We start from the raw sequence: 18813 nt of genomic DNA, 5'->3' as shown, positions 1-18813 counted from the left end.
GTGCACAGGGACACCCACAGCTCCAGCAGTGCTCACAGCCCCAACAGCCTGACCTGGGCTGTCTGCAGGGACGGGGCACCACCGCCTCTCTGGGCAACCTGTGCCAGTGCCTCACCGCCCTCAGTGCCAAACCTTCTGCCTCATCTCCACTCTCAATCTCCCCTCTTGTCGTCTGAAGCCATTTCCCCTTCTCCTATCGCAGACCCCACTATGGAGTCCGTCCCCTCCCTTCTCACAGCCCCTTTAGATGCTGGCAGGCCGCTCTCAGCTCTCCTTCTCCTGCCTTCTCTTCTCCACGCTGCTCAGCCCCAGCTCTCTGCCTGTCCTCGCAGGGAGGGCTTCCATCCCTGCCACCATTTCTGTGTCCCTCCTCTGGACACAGCGCTCCAACAGCTCCACGTCTCTCCTGCCCTGAGGACTCCACCTGTGGACGCAGTGCTCCAGGTGAGGTGTCACAGCGCACAGCTTTGGTTGCAGCCCAGGGTCCGCTTGGCTTTCTGTGCTGTGAGGGCACACACAGAATCACAGAATGGCCAGGGTTGGAAGGGACCTCAAGGATCACGAATCTCCAACCCTCCTCCATCTCCAACCCCCCGCCACACGCAGGGCCACTAACATCCACATTTCACAGCAGCCCAGGCTGCCCAGGGCCCCATCCAACCTAGCCTTGAACACCTCTAGGGATGGACGGGGCATCACAGCCTCTCTGGGCAGCTGTTCCAGCACCTCACCACTCTCTCTGTACAGAACTTAACACACCTTCCCCCCATACCCCCCTGTGGGCGTTGTGGTGGGTTGGAGGAGGCTGTTGTTGTTGGGGAGCCTCAGCCCTGTGTTTCCGCTGCCTGACGAAGCTCCGCTCTTCACGATCAGAGCTCTCCCCGCCTCCTCTCCCCTGAGCAGCACACAGAGCTGCCATCGCTCTGAGCCATGTGGAACGGACGGGCCCTGGGCACCTGGCTGCTGCTTGCCAGCGTGGCTGTGGCCATGTTGGGCGCCAATGGTAAGTCCCAAAGGCGTTGGGTGCTGCCCACTAACTGCTGCCTAGTGGGGCACACAGGACGTGGGGATGGCAAAGGGGCCAAAGGAGCAATTCTGTGGTTTTTTTTGCATGGTTTTCTGTAGGAATGTTTGTTTCCGCTATCATCCTCCATGTTTTCTTTTGCCTTGCTGTTTGGGTTTTGCTCCTGACTTTGCATTTAAGGGAAAGGTATCACTCGCTGTTGGAATGTCTCTCTCGTAGTGGCACTCTGTTACCGACGTGCTCTGTGTGCGGATGAGGCTCACGTGTGTGCAGACTGAGCGGAGCCCAGGCAGATGCCTGGTTCCAGTTAGTTTTCATTCTGAGAAGGATTGGATATATACAATAGAGCTGCATTAAGTAACTGTCTATTGAATGTTGGACTGCTTTTCCACTGGGCAATTTGCTTTTTTGCAGAGATTTCTGTCTGCAGCATCCTTTTCACTGCTCAGGGAAAAACTTAATGCAATGCTTCTACAGCAGCCATCTCTACGAAGGACACTCAGGAGCACTGCACTACTGTGAGGGCTGAGAATGCAGCCATGAAATCTGCTGTTCTCCTTTATTTTACAGAACTGAAAGTAATTGTGAAAGAAATCAATGGGAAGGCGTTCCTGCAATGTCAAGCAAACAAAGAAGAGGAAAAAGAAGGAATTAAATTGTTGAAAGGCGAAGAAGTTTTAGAAAACACGACACAGGTGGACTTGGGTGCAATTTACGATGATCCCAGAGGCATCTATACATGTTCACTGGGTGACAAAAAATCCTCCATTCTCCAGGTGCACTATCGAAGTGAGTGTTTGAAGCTCAATTTCTAGAGCCAGGACTGCTCTAGAGTTTTCATGTAAGCCAGTTTTTAAGGGAAATACTGATTTCCCAGAGCCTGAGGGTGGTTCCATTCCTACCTGTGCTGTGGCTTGCTATTCCAGCAATGGCTGGAGCACACATGACAGGTTGTGCCACTGGCGTGGGCCACGCAGGCAAACCAAGCTTAATCTCTGGTCTCTGCTGTCCTGAGAGTACAACCTGCCTGAGCTGGCAGAGCAATCTGGGCTCAGATCAACCCAGGTGGCAGAACAGAGACAGCCACTGGAGTTGGAGGCCAGGGGCAGGTTCCTGGTACTGATCTTGTTCTCAGTCTTTGTGTTCTTTGTGTTTCCAGTGTGCCAGAATTGCATTGAAGTGGACGCTCCCACCATCTCAGGGATTGTGATCGCAGATGTTGTTGCCACTGTCTTCCTGGCAATTGCTGTGTATTGCATCACCGGGCAAGATAAGGGACGCACGTCACGAGGTGAGGGGAGAGCCTGCTCATGGGTGGGGATAGGAAGTGCCTGGGTGCCTGGGCATCTCTGGGGCTGCATGGTACCTGGGGACTTCTATCACTGCCATGTATCTCAGTAACTGCGTGACACAGCCAGCAGCCAGCTTGTCCAGTGCAGCCCTGGGAGAGATCACTCCGTGTACCCTTTATGCCCCTAGCTTAGCTTCTTGGGAGAAGCCATCAAACATACAATGCTCTCCAAAACATCATCCCCAGGACAGCAGCTTTCTGCCATGAGGAAGTCAAGACAGCCAGCTACTTGGGTTTGTTTGCAAATGCTCACCACATTGCCCATGGTTCCTCCTGATCTTTGACTGTAGTCTTTCTTTATTTAGCTTCTGACAGGCAGAACCTGATAGCTAACGATCAGCTCTACCAGGTGAGCATGCATGTGCACGTGTGTGTTTTTTTGTGTGCATTCATAGGTGTCAGCAGCTCCACTTGGCTGGAATGACATGGCCATGATGGCACAGCTGCTGGGAAGGGGGGTGTGGTGCTGTCACTCTCTGCTGGGAGGTTCACAGCGGCTTCCCCCTGAGCGACCTGTAGGATGGTGCAGGCTCAGCTGCCATCTGCCCTCTCTGGGGTTGTTAAGCTTGAGGGGAGTGGAGGGAGCTTGCCAGAAGCTTGGCCAGCTCCCCCCCGGAAGACTGGACAGACACAATTGTAACTTGCTTTGCCTTTTTTCTTCCCTAGCCCCTTGGTGAGCGGAATGATGGACAGTACAGCCAGCTGGCAACTGCCAAGGCCCGCAAGTGAAGTGGGAAGGCACTGAGGACAGTGACTCCTTCACATGATGAAACCATAGCCAATGCCAAGAGCACCAGCACCCTGCCCCTGGCGCTGCTTTGTGAACTTGCTGCTGGCAGAAGTCAGTGTGGGTTTTTGCCTGGAGAGCCCTCCAGCTCCCTGCCAGGATGGGCTGCTTGTAGCGCTCTGCTCTCTCCATGATGCATTGCATTTCTGTATTCCTCTCATTAAAGATGATCTTATTCTATGGCCTCCCTGTTCTATCAGTTGTGTTAAGGCCTGGGGAACCATGCAGTCACTGGAGAAGGTGTGCACTGGATGTGATCTGCTGGATCCCTGCAGAGCTGTGAGGTTTCTACCTGCTCTGATAGAACAACTGTTCTGCCAGTGCAGGCAGGCATCCAAGGCTGTGCCACCCCTCTGTGCCCGCATCCAAATGGCATCCAGATCCACTGCTGAAGCTGAAGTGTAGGGACCTTGTGAAGGGAGAAGCTTGCTGCTCCTGACTCATTTCGCTCCATGCTGGGGATCAGGGCCAGCAGAATGGTTGACAACAACACTCAGCAGAGCTGACTTGTAGGATGACTGGCCAAAATTGGAGGCTGATTGCAACCAGCACCAGGTAGCAGTTTGAAACCTCAGAAACCAGGTCATCTTCCATGTGCCAGCTGCACACACCTGTAGGTTTTGTTTTGCTCTTTTTCTAAGAATCTGTGTGCTAAGAATCTAAGGCTTTAGAGAGCAGTAGGCTGCAAATTGATTTGCAAGTCAGTGGTTTAATGCAAGTACCAAAAGGATTCACGCTCAATTCACAGTTTCACAGTCAATGAGAGCTGGCCTCCAATCTGGCATTTGTGGCACAGATAACAACTTATAGGTCGTGCAAAGCTGTGGGTGCAACCTTCCAGTCAGTGAACAACAAAGTGACCCATTTTCCTTTGATGTCAGCTGTTTGTACAATATTTTGCTTTTTACATCTTAGTGGCTTTTCCCCTCCAAACTGCTCTGGTGAAGGGTGAGATTGATATGGCAATCACAGGCAGAATATGCCAATGTCCTCCTTCCATCTACAAAGGGTGAGCCTTACAAAAAAAAAAAAAGTGACTGGCAGATTGACTGGTTCACAATGCTTTCATCACCATCAGATTTCACATGTAGCAAAGGCTTCTATCCACACCCAAACAGCAGGAGAAACCCATGGCATGGTGGGCATGCTCTGCACAAATCAGAGAGAGAGCAGGAACAGCATTTCCAGCTAGTCTGTTTGTGGGAGGCTCTTAGCACCTCACCCTTGGGAAGACGCAGAAATGCTTCTGTAGCACTGCTGAGCATGGAGGGATGCTGTCACCGGATTTGTGCTGATTCCACTGAGGTAAGGAGAAAGCGGGGTGGCACTGGTTGAGGCAAACACTAGGCAAACATGCAGCCCCATAGATGGTAGATGCACCAGGGCACAGCTTGAAGCAAAATTGAGTTGTGCTTCTCATATCCCATCTGTGGCCGTGGTCCATTTGGCTGGGCCAAGTAGGCTTCCTTGGGGCAGTGCTGATATGCTGGGGATGAAAATGTGACCCAGAGTGGTTTCGGCCAGCTGGGGGTTAGTGCTGGCTGGGTCTTGCAATCTCCCTCTTAGATATTTAGAGCTTTGTATGGTAAAGCCCGCTGTACTGCCTTTAAAACCACATCCTGCAGGGTATGTACAGCAGTCTGAAGCACAATCCTTGCTAGGGTGTTCATCCCCTTGTGCTGAAACTCAAGCTAAACCACCCACAACCCCCACCACTGCTGCTGTTTCCTCTCTTCAGAGCTGTTGCTCTGCAGAGCAACAGAAATGTGGCTTGCTGAGCCAGTCTTAAGCCAGAAATGTTTCCACACATCAAAGCACCTCTTGGGCCTTTCTCCTTTCGTTACTACCAGTCCCACCATGCTGCTTTGGAAACTGCAGCTTTTCAAATCACTCAGTTGAGAATTGCTATGTTGAGTGTTTGGGGCCTCAGCTATTTATCTTGCCCCCCAAAAGCACACCCAGTCCCACTCCCAGCTCCTCTTCATCCCTGCCCTGCTCTGAGGCTCAGCTCTCCAAGGCATGGCAGTGCATTTCTGTGTGTGTAGGTCTCTCCCCCCAGACCCACAGAAGCACAGTCTCAGTCTATTCCTGAGCTGGGAACTCAACACAAAAATGTTTTTCTTTAATAGAAGTAAAAAAAAAAACAAAAAAAAACAAACCACACAAGAAATCTTTTCCACTGCATGTCTGGGGATGTTGGCTCTCATTTTATTAATATATTACAGGTTTGAAATGTATATAAAAAAGAAAAAGCTGAAACTTTTACCAATGGTGAAGTAGTCTGAATCTTTCTGATAGAACCTAAGCAGAGCTCAAGTGCCAGAGCTGAAATGGAGAGGAAAAGGGAAGCAATAAAGGATAGATCACATAGATCACAAGAAGCTCTAGGCAGCTGTAGCTCTGGTAAGTGAAGCAGCACCAGCAGATGCAGCAGCCTTGGGAAGCCTTTAGGATGCAGCTCACTCAAATAGATGTTGTTATCTTACATGACAACATAGAATATCAGTAAAAATGGAAGGACAGCTTCACAAAAGAGTTAGATGCTGTCCTGAATTTGTGTTGAGGCCACTATCTCTATGGTCCCAACACATTCTTTTCAATTCCAGCTGTTGCAGAATGGAATGCTGGTGCTGAACCCAAGGGTCCAAGTTTCAATCTGGGAAACACAAAAATCCCTGGTGTGCTGTCTCAGTCAGACTGAAAATGTGATACTCATTTCTAAGTGGGGTCAAATCTAATCTGAAATGTCTAAGAGCCCCATCATTTAATAGTAACAAAAATCTCACACTCAGCCAACCACTTAAATTTCCTAGTAGGCTTTCAGGTGACTTGGGAAAGTGCCAAATTCTCATCTAACCCTTAAAGGATGTTTTAGTGAAGATGTGAGACATAAAGGTACCCAGATGCAAAGGGCACTCAGCCTTACTCATTTCCCACAGAAGAAGGGCTATGGGTTGGATGGCCCTATCTGCATGTACTGGTAGCAATTTGTCTCTTATTTTAGAGAAGGACAGCATTAGAGGCCAATCCCTCTGAGAAGAACCCTCATTTCATGCACCAGCTACCCAGAGAGAAAAGAGTAGCAAGTGCAGGCACTTGGGACAGAAAATGAAATTGGAGGGAAAGTCAGAGCATGCAACTGAAGCAGAGAGAGAGGAGAGAGGGGAAAGGAGGTTAGAAACCATGAGTGAGGCTCCAGGCCTTTAGTGAGAAGGAAAACTTCTCTGCCAATGGGCTCAGAGATTTCTTAGCCCTAATGTCAGACTGAAGGAACACCATGGGGTGGGACAGCATAGGGCAGCAGGACGCCTGTCCTGTCTAGCTGCTCGGCTGACCTCAAGGCACCTGGGCTCAGCGGGTCTGCAGAGAGCCAGCAGCAAGCTAGCCAGAAGCGCTCAGCTCTTCTGCCTCTGTTTTCCATCCAGCCTGGTATCTGGGGGAATTTCAGAAGCCCCTGTGTTCCAGGCCTGCGTACACTTCTCGCTGGCCTTTCCTGATGGGCTGTGGAACAGAAGAGATGTTAGTTCAGGTATCCTTCTTAATATTCCTTCCAAGACTCCAGGCTCTTAGTCCATACAGTACTCAGAGAAAACCACAACAGAGGGACCAGGAACAAAGTGATGCTTTGGCAACGAGCAGTCTGCAGGAAACTGCATTTCTGCTTCTGACTCCCTGTGTCATCAGAGAAAAGGGCCTCCACCCTCCCCAGCATTTTCCTCCACACCCTGCAGAGCTTGGAGGTGAACTGGATGTTACATCAAAGGAGAAAAACAGGACAAATGCTATAGATCCCCAGCTCTGGCTATCCTTTCCCAACCAGCAAAGAGAAGTGGAAAAAGTGCAGGTTGTCCATACCTCGTAGTCTGGGTTTGGAACGGGGGGAGGACGCTGCATCTTCTGAGCTGCAACAGAGGCAAAGAGGGGTCATCCATGGTGATGGTTCTTCTAACACAGCATGAGAGGCTTTCACTGAGATGATCCCAGGGTAACATGTACCATGGGTAAACTCGTGTGACTTCGTTGTGAGCTCAGAGCTCTTAAAGATCCAACTGCTGCAGCTCTGAGGTCTTACAATCATTTAGGAGGAAATCAGCTTTCTTTTTCAAGAAGAAAACATGAGGGCCCCGTGACCACAGGCATCTGCCCCACAGATGGATACCAGATCTATACCCCCCTGGCCTAGGAAGCTGAATAGATGAGAACACATTGCATTGCATTTGAACCCATCACTCAGCAGGTATGGTGAGCACACAGTAGGGGAATTCCATCTGCTGAAAGATTTGTGTCAGCTTTGTGGGCACTATTGGAAAAGTGGCAACATCTGATCTGCACAAAGCCAGAGTGGTGAGCACCCATTTGATCCACAGGCAGCCCCCTGATACAAATATCATCATTGACACTTCTTGAACAAATCCAAAGTGGCATCATGAGGTCACAACCCGTCATCACTTTACCCCAGCATTTATTATCCATCAGCCCCACTGCTGGACTCACTGGGCCATCAAAAGAAGGACTCAGAAGCCAGAAATTTGAATTTAGTGTTTCAGTAAGTTGTGATGCATCTACTGCATGTGTTCCTGATTCTGGATCTTTGAATGCCTGAGACAGATGCGGTGTTTGCTTCATCACAGACTCAATGCTGCTTCACAGCATCCTGTGAAATGGTTTCCTATGAGGGAGAAGCCTCTGTCACAACATGGCAGCCCATACAGAAATCAGTCCAGAGCATCAGATGTGGCATCAGGAGTGGGGTTTGGCAAGGCTCTGGGGGTTCTGTGGGAGGCAGAGGGTGCTCCCTCCATCAGCAAGGACAAGTGCTTAGTTTAGCACGTAGCGCACACTGCGGAGAGCAGACATCTGAAATGGCTCTTACCTCGTGGCCGACTGCCAGCAGCAGCTCTCGATTGCCCCTTCTTGTTTTTGCTGAAGTAATGGACCAAAATCAGTACCCCCAAGGTGATGAGAAGATCCGCAATGATGATCCCTGTCACAGTCAAGGTATCCAGCTCCTCACAGTTTGTGCACACTGCCAGGAGGGAATACAAAAGTGCTCTTAGCCAGGCAAGCTGCCTTTGCAGCAGTGGTGAAAGGGAAAGGCCACGTATCCAAAACGTCAGTAAAATGCTTTCTGTTCATTATGTTCATGTTTGTTACTCATCCACTTAATGCTAGCAGAAAACATACAGCTTGGGGTGAGAAGGAGCAAAGAGCAAACAGAAAGGAAAGAGGAAGGCATGGGTCATTCTATCCCCACTCCATTTCAGTCTTCAAACAGTCCTAGGGGCTGATGTGAGTACCATCTATACTCTGCTGTTCTGCATTGCCTGCAATGTAAATCATCTCCTAGATCGTTACTGCTCTTCTCATGCTGATCTGACTTTAAGCTACCTATGCTGAATTCTACACAGTGAATGTAGAGCAGCTGCCCAAAGTACCTCTGCAGAACAGCATTCACTCAGCCCATCTCAACATCCACCTCCGAAAGGTGTTTGCTTTATCTTTAGTCCATGCAGGTTCTCACAGACTGAGTGCTTTTTCACTCACCTCTGGCATTCAGGTACAGTGCAAGCTTTTTATTACTTTCTTCACAAGTCACATTGAGAGGAGAGCTGTCATGATTCTCTATAATGCACTTATTGCCGTCTGTTTTTAACTTATCTGGCTTCCATTTTACTTCTCCAGAGAAGGGACATGTGATTGTCACTGTGGTTCCAGAAATCTCCACTGTGAATTCGTTTTGGACTTAGGGACAATGAGAAGAGAAACCATAATTACAAGGAGATTCTGTCAAGCTTCCCTCCCATTCCATGATCCCACCCAATTTGCTCTGCTCTATCTTTAACCTAATTATAGAATATAAATTCCCTGTGCATGCAAGCGTGCTTTCTTTAAGTTTTCACACTGACCACTTTGCGACGCTAAGCAGAAATCATCACAAGATGTCATCACAGAATATTCAACTTTATGTCGGACAGTGTGGCCACACAACACTGCTACTTTAATTTTTTAATTAGTCATGAATACTAGTAAAATACACTTACCCTCCTGAGCTGCTGCACCAGCTACAAAAGAAAGAATAACGTGTGTTAATCAAATTAGATCTTGATATTATATGCCTTTCCCACTTTAAGGATCTCCTTTCAGAATTCAGCTGCTTGAGAAAGATCTTCACACTCATATTTGTGCTAAATTAAATTCTGTTGGCTAAGACAGGATGTTGTTTTGAAATGAAGCCCCTTTCTTTGGAAGCCATTTTAAACAGACTACGACTGAACAGAGGTTGGAATGATTTTTAGAGCCTGCTTGGAAAACGGTTTCTTGCAAGGAGTACGCTCAGCAATTCTGCTTTATTGCCATGGATCAAAGATCAGTGCAGCTCAGTTCAAACCAGTGACATGGAAAATACTGCTGTTCCCAAGATAGCAGTGGATCAGTACGCAGAGTGGAAGCTGTATACCACGATCACAAAATGGTTAAGAAAAGTGCATGGATAAAGTGTAAAAATGAAATAAGAATTTGAAGCTCGGACCCTTACAGTTCACACTGCTGAAGGAGGTTGTGTCTCATCCTCCAGCTCTTAGCTTCACCCACTCTGCTGCCTAAATTTTGGAGACCACATGCTTTAGCGGATCAGTGAGCAAGCAGAAACTGAGTGGGGAGCCAAGCCTGAAAGGGTTGGATCCTCATTTTGCTCTCTGAGAGGAATGCTCACTCTGGAAGGCGGCAGCTGCAGACACCAGTTTCAGAAGATGTGGCTGCAGGTACCAAAGCAGCCGTGCTGCCATGCATCGTGCCCTGCAGCCCCTGGAGCCCCTCCCCATCCCTGCAGGAGTCCATCCAGCTCCACTCACCCACACACAGCAGGAGGCCCAGGAGGGGCACCTCACACCTCATCCTTGTGCTCCTCCTTCTCTCGCTTTTCTCTGTCGTTCCCGATCAGATTGGCATCACTGCAGCTGGCTGCGAAGGAAGAAAGAACGCATTGACTCTTCAAGTTCTTGCTTACAAAAAAGAGGCCCAAGAGTTTTTCCCAGAACTGTGTATGGCAGCGAATGGAGCAGTGCCAAGGAGACTCACTGTTTCCAGTGAAACCTGCAAGCAGCCCAGAAAGACACAGAGCACATGTGATAAGAAAAACTTCTCAGGAAGTGCGGAGGCTCAACATGTCTTCAAATAACGTCATTGACAGCAAGGGGTGGCTGCTCTGCACCAGCCCAGCTGGAGACCTGTATAACTCAGCAGCAGGAGGCACACACAAGCCTGTGTTAGATTTACCTTCAGGACGTTCTTAAGAACTTTTCAATGTATTACTGAAGTTCAAATTTCTGGACGCAGCCTAACGTACTGAGGGAATAAACAGAGGAATCAGAAATCATAAAATGATTTGCGTTGGAAGGAACCCTAAAGATCTCCTAATTCCAACCCCTTGCTGTGGGCAGGAACATCTCCCACCAGTCCAGGTTGCCCACAGCCCCATCCGTGGCCGTGGGCACCTCCAGGGATGGGGCACCCGCAGCCTTTCTGGGCAGCAGTGCCAGAGCCTCACCACCCTCTTCATGGAGAATTTCTAACTAATATCCCGTCTAAATCTATCTTCTACTTAGAGCCATTACCCCTTGCCCTGTTACTACACTCGTAAAAAGCGCGTTGACTTTTGAAAGGCTTTTTACGACTCTGGGCATTACGTACCCGTGTAAAAGTGGCCGGATTCCACTAGAGGGCGCTCCAGCCCCTGCGACACACCGTGCTCTCACCCCAGCTCTCCCCTGCCCCCGCTGCAGAGCACAGCAGAAGGGAACTTTCTCCTTCCCAACCACCCAGAGATTCCCGTAGGGTTGGGGCCGCCCCAAGCACTGCTCCCAGCAGGGATGCAGACACGCAGAACGCACCATCCTTCTGTTTTCCTGTGCTTGAAATGTAGCAGAGCTGCTCATACAAAGGCACAAAGATGCTGGGGATTTTTTAGGGTACGTGTCCAAAACAGACACTGCAAAACCAGCCAAAGCTCCCTCCTTCCACAAGGGTGCACTTTGTTCCTAAGTCTGCCATTCAGATCTCAAGGCTCTCCTTTCTGGGCGGGTGAAGCTGGCTTCGTGCTCCTTGCGAAGAGCTTATTTATTTACATGGCTAATCACAATGCTGGGAGCTTTTGTTCAATTTACTGAGCTGCTCCCGTTAGCTGTCAGCCCTTTCTTTTACTAATTTCTGTTTCAAAATGAAGAATTTGCATTACGAATAATGGTGCCTTGAACTTGGTTCTCTTAACAGTTGGAGGCAGTATGTTTTGAAACAAGAAGTTGAAGGTCAATAAAAGATTGCAAATAAAGACCGGCACAGACCCCCCTCCACAGTGCTGTGCATTACACAAATGTGGCCATGAAAGCCGGTATTGTTGCTGAGTGGCCAAAGGGCAGCAAAAGGAGGAAATACACTTGTCCTATTGGAATCTGCATGGGTTGCCTGAGGATAAGTTGCTGCTGTGCAGGACAGGAGTTAAGAGTTGCCAGCCTGATCTGTGGGAAGACATGGAGCTGATGTGACGCCTTGTCATAATGAGGCACAACAAAGCACAAAGTCTTAAATTGAAAATTCCTACAGCTTGACTTCTGGATGAGCCGATTACCTGTAACATAGATGTACTGATCCAGGTGCTGCTGGGGATGCCCCAGGCTTTCAGTGATCAATATGGAATCGGTGACATCTTATTGCAGGGAAAGCCATGAACACCTTTCAAAAACCAGCCCAGCAAGCCTCTGTGAGCCAAAACCAAATGACAGGCTGAGAAAGGAGCTGTGGAGTCTTGCTGCTCTAACCACACAATCGTGCTTCTGCCTGAACATGTGTGAGGGAAAGCTGCGTACCTGGATCCACTTGGCTCTGGAAATCTAAAGAGGAAATCCTGCTTGATTGTCTAGAAAACATGAGTTAATGTTGAACGTTTTGGTGCCTTCTAAGCATGAACTGCAAGTTATATATCCTGGAAGCAGGGTGTATTTGGAGTTCCTCTGCACTGAGGAGAGCCAGGGGAGACCCAAACACTCACTCTGAAACCGCTGTAATGACAGCAGTTCAGCTTCTTCCAAATCGAGAAAGACTGGACCTGTCTCTCTCACCCGAGGAAAGAATCCAGTGATTAAAAATAAGAGCCTGTGCCAACACTCTTCAAGTTCAGACCTGAGACAATGTAGGTGAGTAGCAATTACCTCTCCCAGGACTGTAAGAGACCTGCAAGCCAAGCGATTCTATGGAGCTATCAACCATAGCAAGAGCTTACCCTTCCAGCGTTTGAATGGACTGAATAGCATGTGCTCAGATGGTGCATACAGTGTGAGCTCAATGGGTCTGAGATACATCAGTCTTACAGGTGCTAAAACGCCTCATTCCTGCTTTGGCACCACTGCAAAGGCAATTAGCACCAGTCAAAATGAAAGTTCATAATCTGGGATGGCTGCTTTGGAAGCTGGCCAAGGATCAGACACAAGCCCAGTCGCGGCCAGTAGCAACTTCAATGCTTTTATCTGATTTATGGTCTCTGAATGCAAACACCCTGCTATTGCTAACGCACATGCACAACTCAGTTTCGTGCTCTCACGTGTCACTGGGAAAACATTTTGTGTCCCACTGAGTTTCTCCAGCTCCTTGTGCCATGTTGTTAAGCATGGTGGGGCTTTCCAAGCAGTGCCTGGACTAGCACTGGGTTTGACTCATGTCTGAGGCTGTTGTCTTCTGACTTTTCCAAGAACTTCACCAGCATTAGATAATGCTGTTGCCCAATTCTTCCACGGGACAGCTGCAACAAAAAGCAGAGTGATTGCCTCTCTTCACTACAGGTAGCTGTGTTTCAGCAGGACCCTTCCACGATCTGAGCGCATGCCCACAGTGCTGCCACAGGCTGGCTGTTCTGTTATTCTTTTTTTTTTTTGGTACTGTTTGCAGCTTTCCAATCAAACAAATAGACTTCATTCCTTCAGGCTATCTCTAAACACCTCAAGGCAAATCGATGTTTAGGTGCAAAATGCCGTCCCCCAAGAGGGGAGTGGTTTCAACTGGAAGCTGGGAGGGGAGATGATTGCAACACAAAAGAGCAAGGGAATATGGGAGGCAGAAGAAATTAATCTTACCTTGAAAATCTGCCTGCTTTACACACAGAAGTGAGCTGTCTGACTGCCGCACCTCTCCTTCAGTGCAGGGCAGTGACTCAAGCAGGAAGACGTGTTCACATTGCCTGCCAGGCCAAGCTGAGAGAAAAGCATTTGCTCAACCGTCCCAGGAAAGCTTTGAGAAACTCATTTCTTATCCAGTTATCAAGAGCCTGAAACAAACTTCTCCCTGTGCTGCTCAGCCCGCAGAGCACGGACTTGTTTTCCCGATGCCTAGCCCCACCTGGCTGGGGGCTGTGCTCATCCTTGGGGTACAGCTCCGAGGTAAGGAAACCTGGCATTGTGGCCTCTGTTGCCATCTTGACTTTCCTCTTCTCATCCCTTAATTATCATCCTCATTAAGGCAGCGACTTTACAGGAGTCTCAGATATTGGTTGTGGATGATTGCTGTGATTCTTTCGGTCCCGGATTGAATTTCTGTGACAAACAGGCTCAGGTGTGTTCGAGTGGAGGAAGAACACTGATCTAATTCTGAGCTCTGGTTACACATCTTTTCCCCTCCTGCCTCACTCTTTGATCTTACCAGGAATCCGGACTTCGGTGTTTTTTCACTGTCTTTGTTACCAGACAATCACAGTTTGTTAGCAGCGCTGTTTAGGTCCTTTACACAGCAATAAGTAACTATGGCAAAAAAGCCACTTGAATTGTCAGTGGTTGGTATCAATGTAACCAGAATCAAAATTCAATCTGGGAACACCACGACCTCCTTATGAGAAGTATTGGAACACAGATACTCTCAATAATCTGCCTTATAAAAAAATGTATGTTTTACCCTTCGTTCCCACAGTTGTTCTTTTTAAGAAGTTTGAAGTGAAAACAGGAAAATTCAACGTGGGATCTTTGGGAGAGAGTCGTGATCTCTGCCAGTGAAGTTTTGAAATACAATCTCCTTCGGTGTTTTGGTATTTCAAATATTTTCTCCTCTGAGGAAAAAGAAATTCTTTAGCTATAAATTGTATTGAAATACAGGAGTATTAATTGTCTTTGCTATGACAACCCCCGATAAGCTCTTTTTCCTTGAGTCATACTGAGTGGGTTATATCACTTTCCTGATGTGATAGAAAATCATTCATGTTTTCTTTTTCTACTTTGTAAGGATTTTTTCTTTCTTTCCTTTTACCAGTGGAAATTGACTCATTAACCCAGAGGACTGTGCTGGCCGGTTCAGAGGTCTGAAGCAGTGAGGGAAGCAATAATGTGATCACAGGGGGAAAAAGAGGGAAATGAGGGCACCTTCTTTCTGGGTCTTTCGTGGTCACCTTTGCTGCTCTTCTCTATGTCCTCTGCCTTGATGTTAGCTTATTTTGAAGCAGCAGCTGTGGTGGTTTTCTTAACAGAGGATGTTTGTTTGACAAACAAATGTTTGCAGATTTATCTTGAGGATTTCCTGTGTAGATTCTCAACCTGCTTTGCCTACAATTGTCTGGTGGTGTTATTAACCTCCTCAACAGACTGCTCTTACATGAGTAAAAGCAGTTTTCACCGCAGTGTGCGTGACACTCAAAGTAATAAGGCAAAGTGGATAGAAGAAAGTTCAGGGGTGGGAGGTGGTAACTGTTCATAGGTGCTTAGCAGTGCTACTTTAAGGAACAGAGCTGCTTTTCTGAAGAAATCTGCCTGAGGAATTGAGTACAATAAGGTGTAATCACCTGTGATAATGTGAGCAGGACAAGCACATGAAGTTATGTGACATCTTTTGTGCCTGTCAGATAGAAGCTTCTGCAGCGAGAGGGCTGGCATTTCCAGCAGCATTGCACCTCCTAGGTGTCACTTGCTCACGCCTGAAAAGAGACGTTTCCTTAAAAAACCAAACCAGTGTCTTTTCCTGCAGGCGAGGGAGGTCCCTCCTCAACTCCTTATTAGATCTGTCAGTATTTAACTGCAGTCACAAAACTACAAAGGAACCATTGTCCTGGCAGTGCGGATGAAAGCAAACTCCCGTGAAAGCAGCAGGGTGCAGCTCACACATCACCTACAAAAGCCATGAAGCACATGGGGTCTTTTGGGTTCTGTATACACAGGACTGCCACACTCAGTAATTAAACCGGTGTGCTTTTAATTGTTAGGTTAAACGTTAATAGGGCAGACAGGGCAGGCTCCTGCCTAGACCAAGCACAGATAAGTGATGAGATTATTCCAAGGCAGTAGTTTTGTTTACTTCTAACCCCTTCCTGTTTTCCCTGCAGCACTGTGGCCTGTTGCAGCCATAGAAGTTTATACTTCTAAGGAGGTGGATGCTGTGAATGGAACTAACCTACGGCTGAAATGCACCTTCTCCAGCAGCAGCCCTATTAGCCCACTGCTGTCAGTGACCTGGAACTTCCAGCCTGAGGACCTAAGCTCTCATGAGCCAGTGAGTGAGACCCTTATGCTCCATTGCATCGACGCTTTGCTCACATAAACCACTCCCAGGGCCCAGCACTGGCTGGGTAACAATGCCAGGCGTGGGTCTGGGCATGCACACAAGTATGTACATCTCAGAGAGCCTTTCTCTGCCGTTCATCAGGATTACTCTAAGCAAGAGGTTTTGTTTGGATAACCTTGTTCAAGAAAGCCCCTTTCTGCTTAGTTTAGGGTAAGCAGGCTAGCAGGAAATTTCACCTGCTGACAACAGAATCCCATACCTTAGCTAACATCCTGCACGTGATGACTTATGATTTTCTTTGGCCAACATGTCAGGACAGGCAGCTCAACAAGTACTGTAGCATAACTGAAAGACTGTTGAACAGCCTAACAAAGCCTTAGGCCTGAGAGGACTGAGGTCGTATGGCTGCTGGAGCATTTTGAAATTGTTTTAGATTCATCTGAGAGAGACAGCTCTCCTCAGCTCAGGCAAGCTTTCTGAGCTAGTGCTGCTCCACTTTCACTTCATAAGCTGCAGGAGTGACAGTTTCCTCTCTTTTTTCCAGGTATTTTATTATCTCAAGGAGCCCTACATGCCGTCTGCTGGACGGTTCAAAGGGCGAGTCACTTGGGATGGGAATATTGAGCGTTATGATGTCTCCATCATTATCTGGAATTTACAGCCCACTGACAATGGAACATTCACCTGCCAAGTGAAGAACCCACGAGACATCGATGGCACCATTGGAGAAGTGCGACTCAGAGTTGTGCAGAAAGGTGAGAGGCCAAGAACACCACAAGCAGCCACGCGAACTTAGTGCAAAACGGGGACGGGTCTTCCTCCACAGATGGAAAAATGCATGGAAGAAAAAGGATTATAAAGTGAAAGCATGAGGAAATGTAATGGATATAATGGAAAAAAGTGCTTAAGAAAAGGTTATATTCGTGGGAATAGGTATCCAGCTTCATACCAAAAGCCCTCAGCGTGTCCCTCTTGTTCATTCACCTATTTCTCTCCATGCAGTGAATTTCTCAGAAATCCACTTCCTTGCCATAGCCATTGGGTCTGCCTGTGGTTTGATGATCATTGTGGTGACAGTTGTGATTATCTGTCGACATCATCGGAAGAAACAGCAAGAGAGGACGATCGAGGTGGCAGACACTGAACTGTAAGCACAAGAGGGGAGAGGGAGAAAGGCTTCTGGGAAAGCTTGTCAAATATATCTTCATGGACATTCTGAATCACTGGCTTGGGCCCTATATTAAGCATCTACAATGAAAAACTGCCAACATAATTAGCAATAATTGGCTGCTTACTTGCAGTCAGAACAGAGCCCCAGGGGTGAATGAACTTCGGAGCCCTCATTTTGCTCTTGTACTTCGAGTTGGCTCCTTACACAGTAGAAGCTCATACAAATTCCTATTATATATTATGTATGTAAATCAGAACCTCGCTGCTGCTCAGGACATCTGATGCTGATTTTCTTTTTTTTCTTTTTTTTTTCTTTTTTACTTTCTTCATAAAAGTAGAGAAAAGGAGAAGCTGAAGAATATAGAAGAGAAGGAAATCACTCCATTAGAAGATTAGAGGTCTCTGATAGTATATACAATGCAGGTATCTAATCAAACATTCTCTAATTAATGTCTTGGTGTTACCGCAGACTTTCTAGATTGTTTTATTTATGTATTTCACTTCCATTCTGCAGTCAGCAGGCCGCAGTAGCCATAAATATGAACAACTAAGACCACAGACACACGTTGCTCTTGAGGAACCTCCAGAGAGAGACTGACGACTGAAAGGCAGTGGTGACAGAGCTCTCTCTTAACCATCAGAGAGATTTCTCCACCTTATCAATGGGGATCATTGCAGGAAAGCCATTATTACTGCTTTCCATGTTGTGCTTGTTTTGTGGAGAGGAATGAATTCCCTTTCATTAGTTTTGAATATGCTTTTTGATTAATTTAATATTTATTTCCTTAAAATCGCTACAGGAAGACTGAAACTCTTTCCAGATTTGCTGGCTTTGCTGAAATATTTCAGCCCAAGTTTTCCCCATTCAATTTCTGAGGTGAACAGATGCTTCTCCTATGTTTTCAACAGTAATCATGAGTAATGAATCTGTTTTGTTTTTCTTCTAATCCTCCTTCTTAGGTACTTCTAAAGCAGATGGTGAAAGCTTGTAATTTTGGATCTTAGAACAAAGCTGAATTACAGACGCCTGATGCTGGAAGTGTGGTATCCCTGCTCAACCTGAAATTCTTGCAAGAAAAGAGAGTGACCTTAACATAAGTTGTAAAGTGTTATTTCCTTCACCGAAGAACAACAGGAGGTCTTTGCCCCGTGAACGAGGAACTGCCCTTAATCTCCACAGCTGCCAAATGTGAACAAATTGGTTGTGAGGATGAAATGTCAGCCGATTTGAACAAAGCACCAAGATGAGTGACTGGATAGATATTTGCTGTGTCTGAGCAGGCACACGCTCATGCACCTTAAAAATCCAAGGGTACATTTGGGCTGCCAGATTATTGTGCCCCGTCTGGGGTCACCAAAAGGAAGACCATAAGAGGGATCAGAGGAGCTGCTACGAAGTAATTTAAATCTCTTTGCTACTTTAAATGGAAAGTTACAGAGAAGGAATGTCTGCTGTTTCTTGTTAGGGATAACTGGACCAATGGGTGTGTTTTTCACTCCAGTAGGCTTTGTCCATGGGATAGCTGACAAAACATCCTCCCACTGGCACAGCACTGTTTCTCTGGATGCTGCTCAAAGCCCCACGTACCACCAGCACATCTTACTCCTGTAAATCCATCTGTTTAACACATACCCTGTATTTCCATCCAACCTCAAGCAAACTAGGTCACTAAAACCACTGAGCTATTCTGGTGTTTAACCAACACTAAATCAAAATATCAGCCAGTTTATTTAAAAGGTAACTTTATGGCTTTATAACTCTGCGTGTAACATGCTGACCACGTTATCTGTTTGTACAGTTTTGTTTTCTATTTTGTCCATCGTAAATAAACGCGGTTTGTGGGTAGAAGTGACAACATTATGAAAGCGGTGTGACACCGGAGAAATTCACATCGCACGCTGGGCTCCCTCCCGAGGCACGGATGCCCTTCGGCCTACTGGCCAGCGTCTGCAAGG

At 47.4% G+C, this 18813-nt stretch overlaps 4 protein-coding genes across 4 annotated transcripts in view; 2 read left to right on the top strand and 2 right to left on the bottom strand.

Moving 5' to 3' along the window:
• Positions 1-770, bottom strand: part of ZW10 (zw10 kinetochore protein) — an 11735-nt gene extending 10965 nt beyond the window's left edge. Inside the window, exon 1 of the mRNA XM_003212743.4 lies at positions 760-770. Within this exon, the coding sequence (XP_003212791.3) occupies positions 760-770 (11 nt within the window). The remainder of the gene's footprint in view (positions 1-759) is intronic.
• Positions 771-844: 74 nt separating this feature from the next.
• On the top strand, positions 845-3346 carry LOC100543119 (T-cell surface glycoprotein CD3 delta chain-like). Its single transcript, XM_010723753.3, has 5 exons — positions 845-1003; positions 1595-1813; positions 2184-2315; positions 2681-2724; positions 3042-3346. Exons 1-5 carry the CDS (start codon positions 931-933, stop codon positions 3102-3104), a joined length of 531 nt encoding a protein of 176 aa, XP_010722055.1. The 5' UTR covers positions 845-930; the 3' UTR covers positions 3105-3346.
• A 1986-nt stretch (positions 3347-5332) lies between these two features.
• Positions 5333-10356, bottom strand: CD3E (CD3e molecule). The gene is made up of 7 exons (XM_003212727.4): positions 10240-10356; positions 10014-10122; positions 9204-9224; positions 8707-8904; positions 8036-8188; positions 7018-7064; positions 5333-6663 (listed from the first exon to the last, which is right to left on the bottom strand). Exons 2-7 carry the CDS (start codon positions 10054-10056, stop codon positions 6607-6609), a joined length of 519 nt encoding a protein of 172 aa, XP_003212775.1. The 5' UTR covers positions 10057-10122; positions 10240-10356; the 3' UTR covers positions 5333-6606.
• A 2876-nt stretch (positions 10357-13232) lies between these two features.
• Positions 13233-18772, top strand: MPZL2 (myelin protein zero like 2). Its single transcript, XM_010723751.3, has 6 exons — positions 13233-13586; positions 15509-15675; positions 16232-16442; positions 16690-16834; positions 17193-17280; positions 17818-18772. The coding sequence occupies exons 1-5, from the start codon at positions 13532-13534 to the stop codon at positions 17251-17253; spliced, it is 639 nt and encodes a 212-aa protein (XP_010722053.1). The 5' UTR covers positions 13233-13531; the 3' UTR covers positions 17254-17280; positions 17818-18772.
• Positions 18773-18813: the final 41 nt, after the last annotated feature.

This window comes from Meleagris gallopavo, chromosome 26 (genome assembly GCF_000146605.3).
Source record: "Meleagris gallopavo isolate NT-WF06-2002-E0010 breed Aviagen turkey brand Nicholas breeding stock chromosome 26, Turkey_5.1, whole genome shotgun sequence".
NCBI lineage: Eukaryota > Metazoa > Chordata > Aves > Galliformes > Phasianidae > Meleagris > Meleagris gallopavo.
This window is presented reverse-complemented; position numbering and strand designations above follow the sequence as displayed.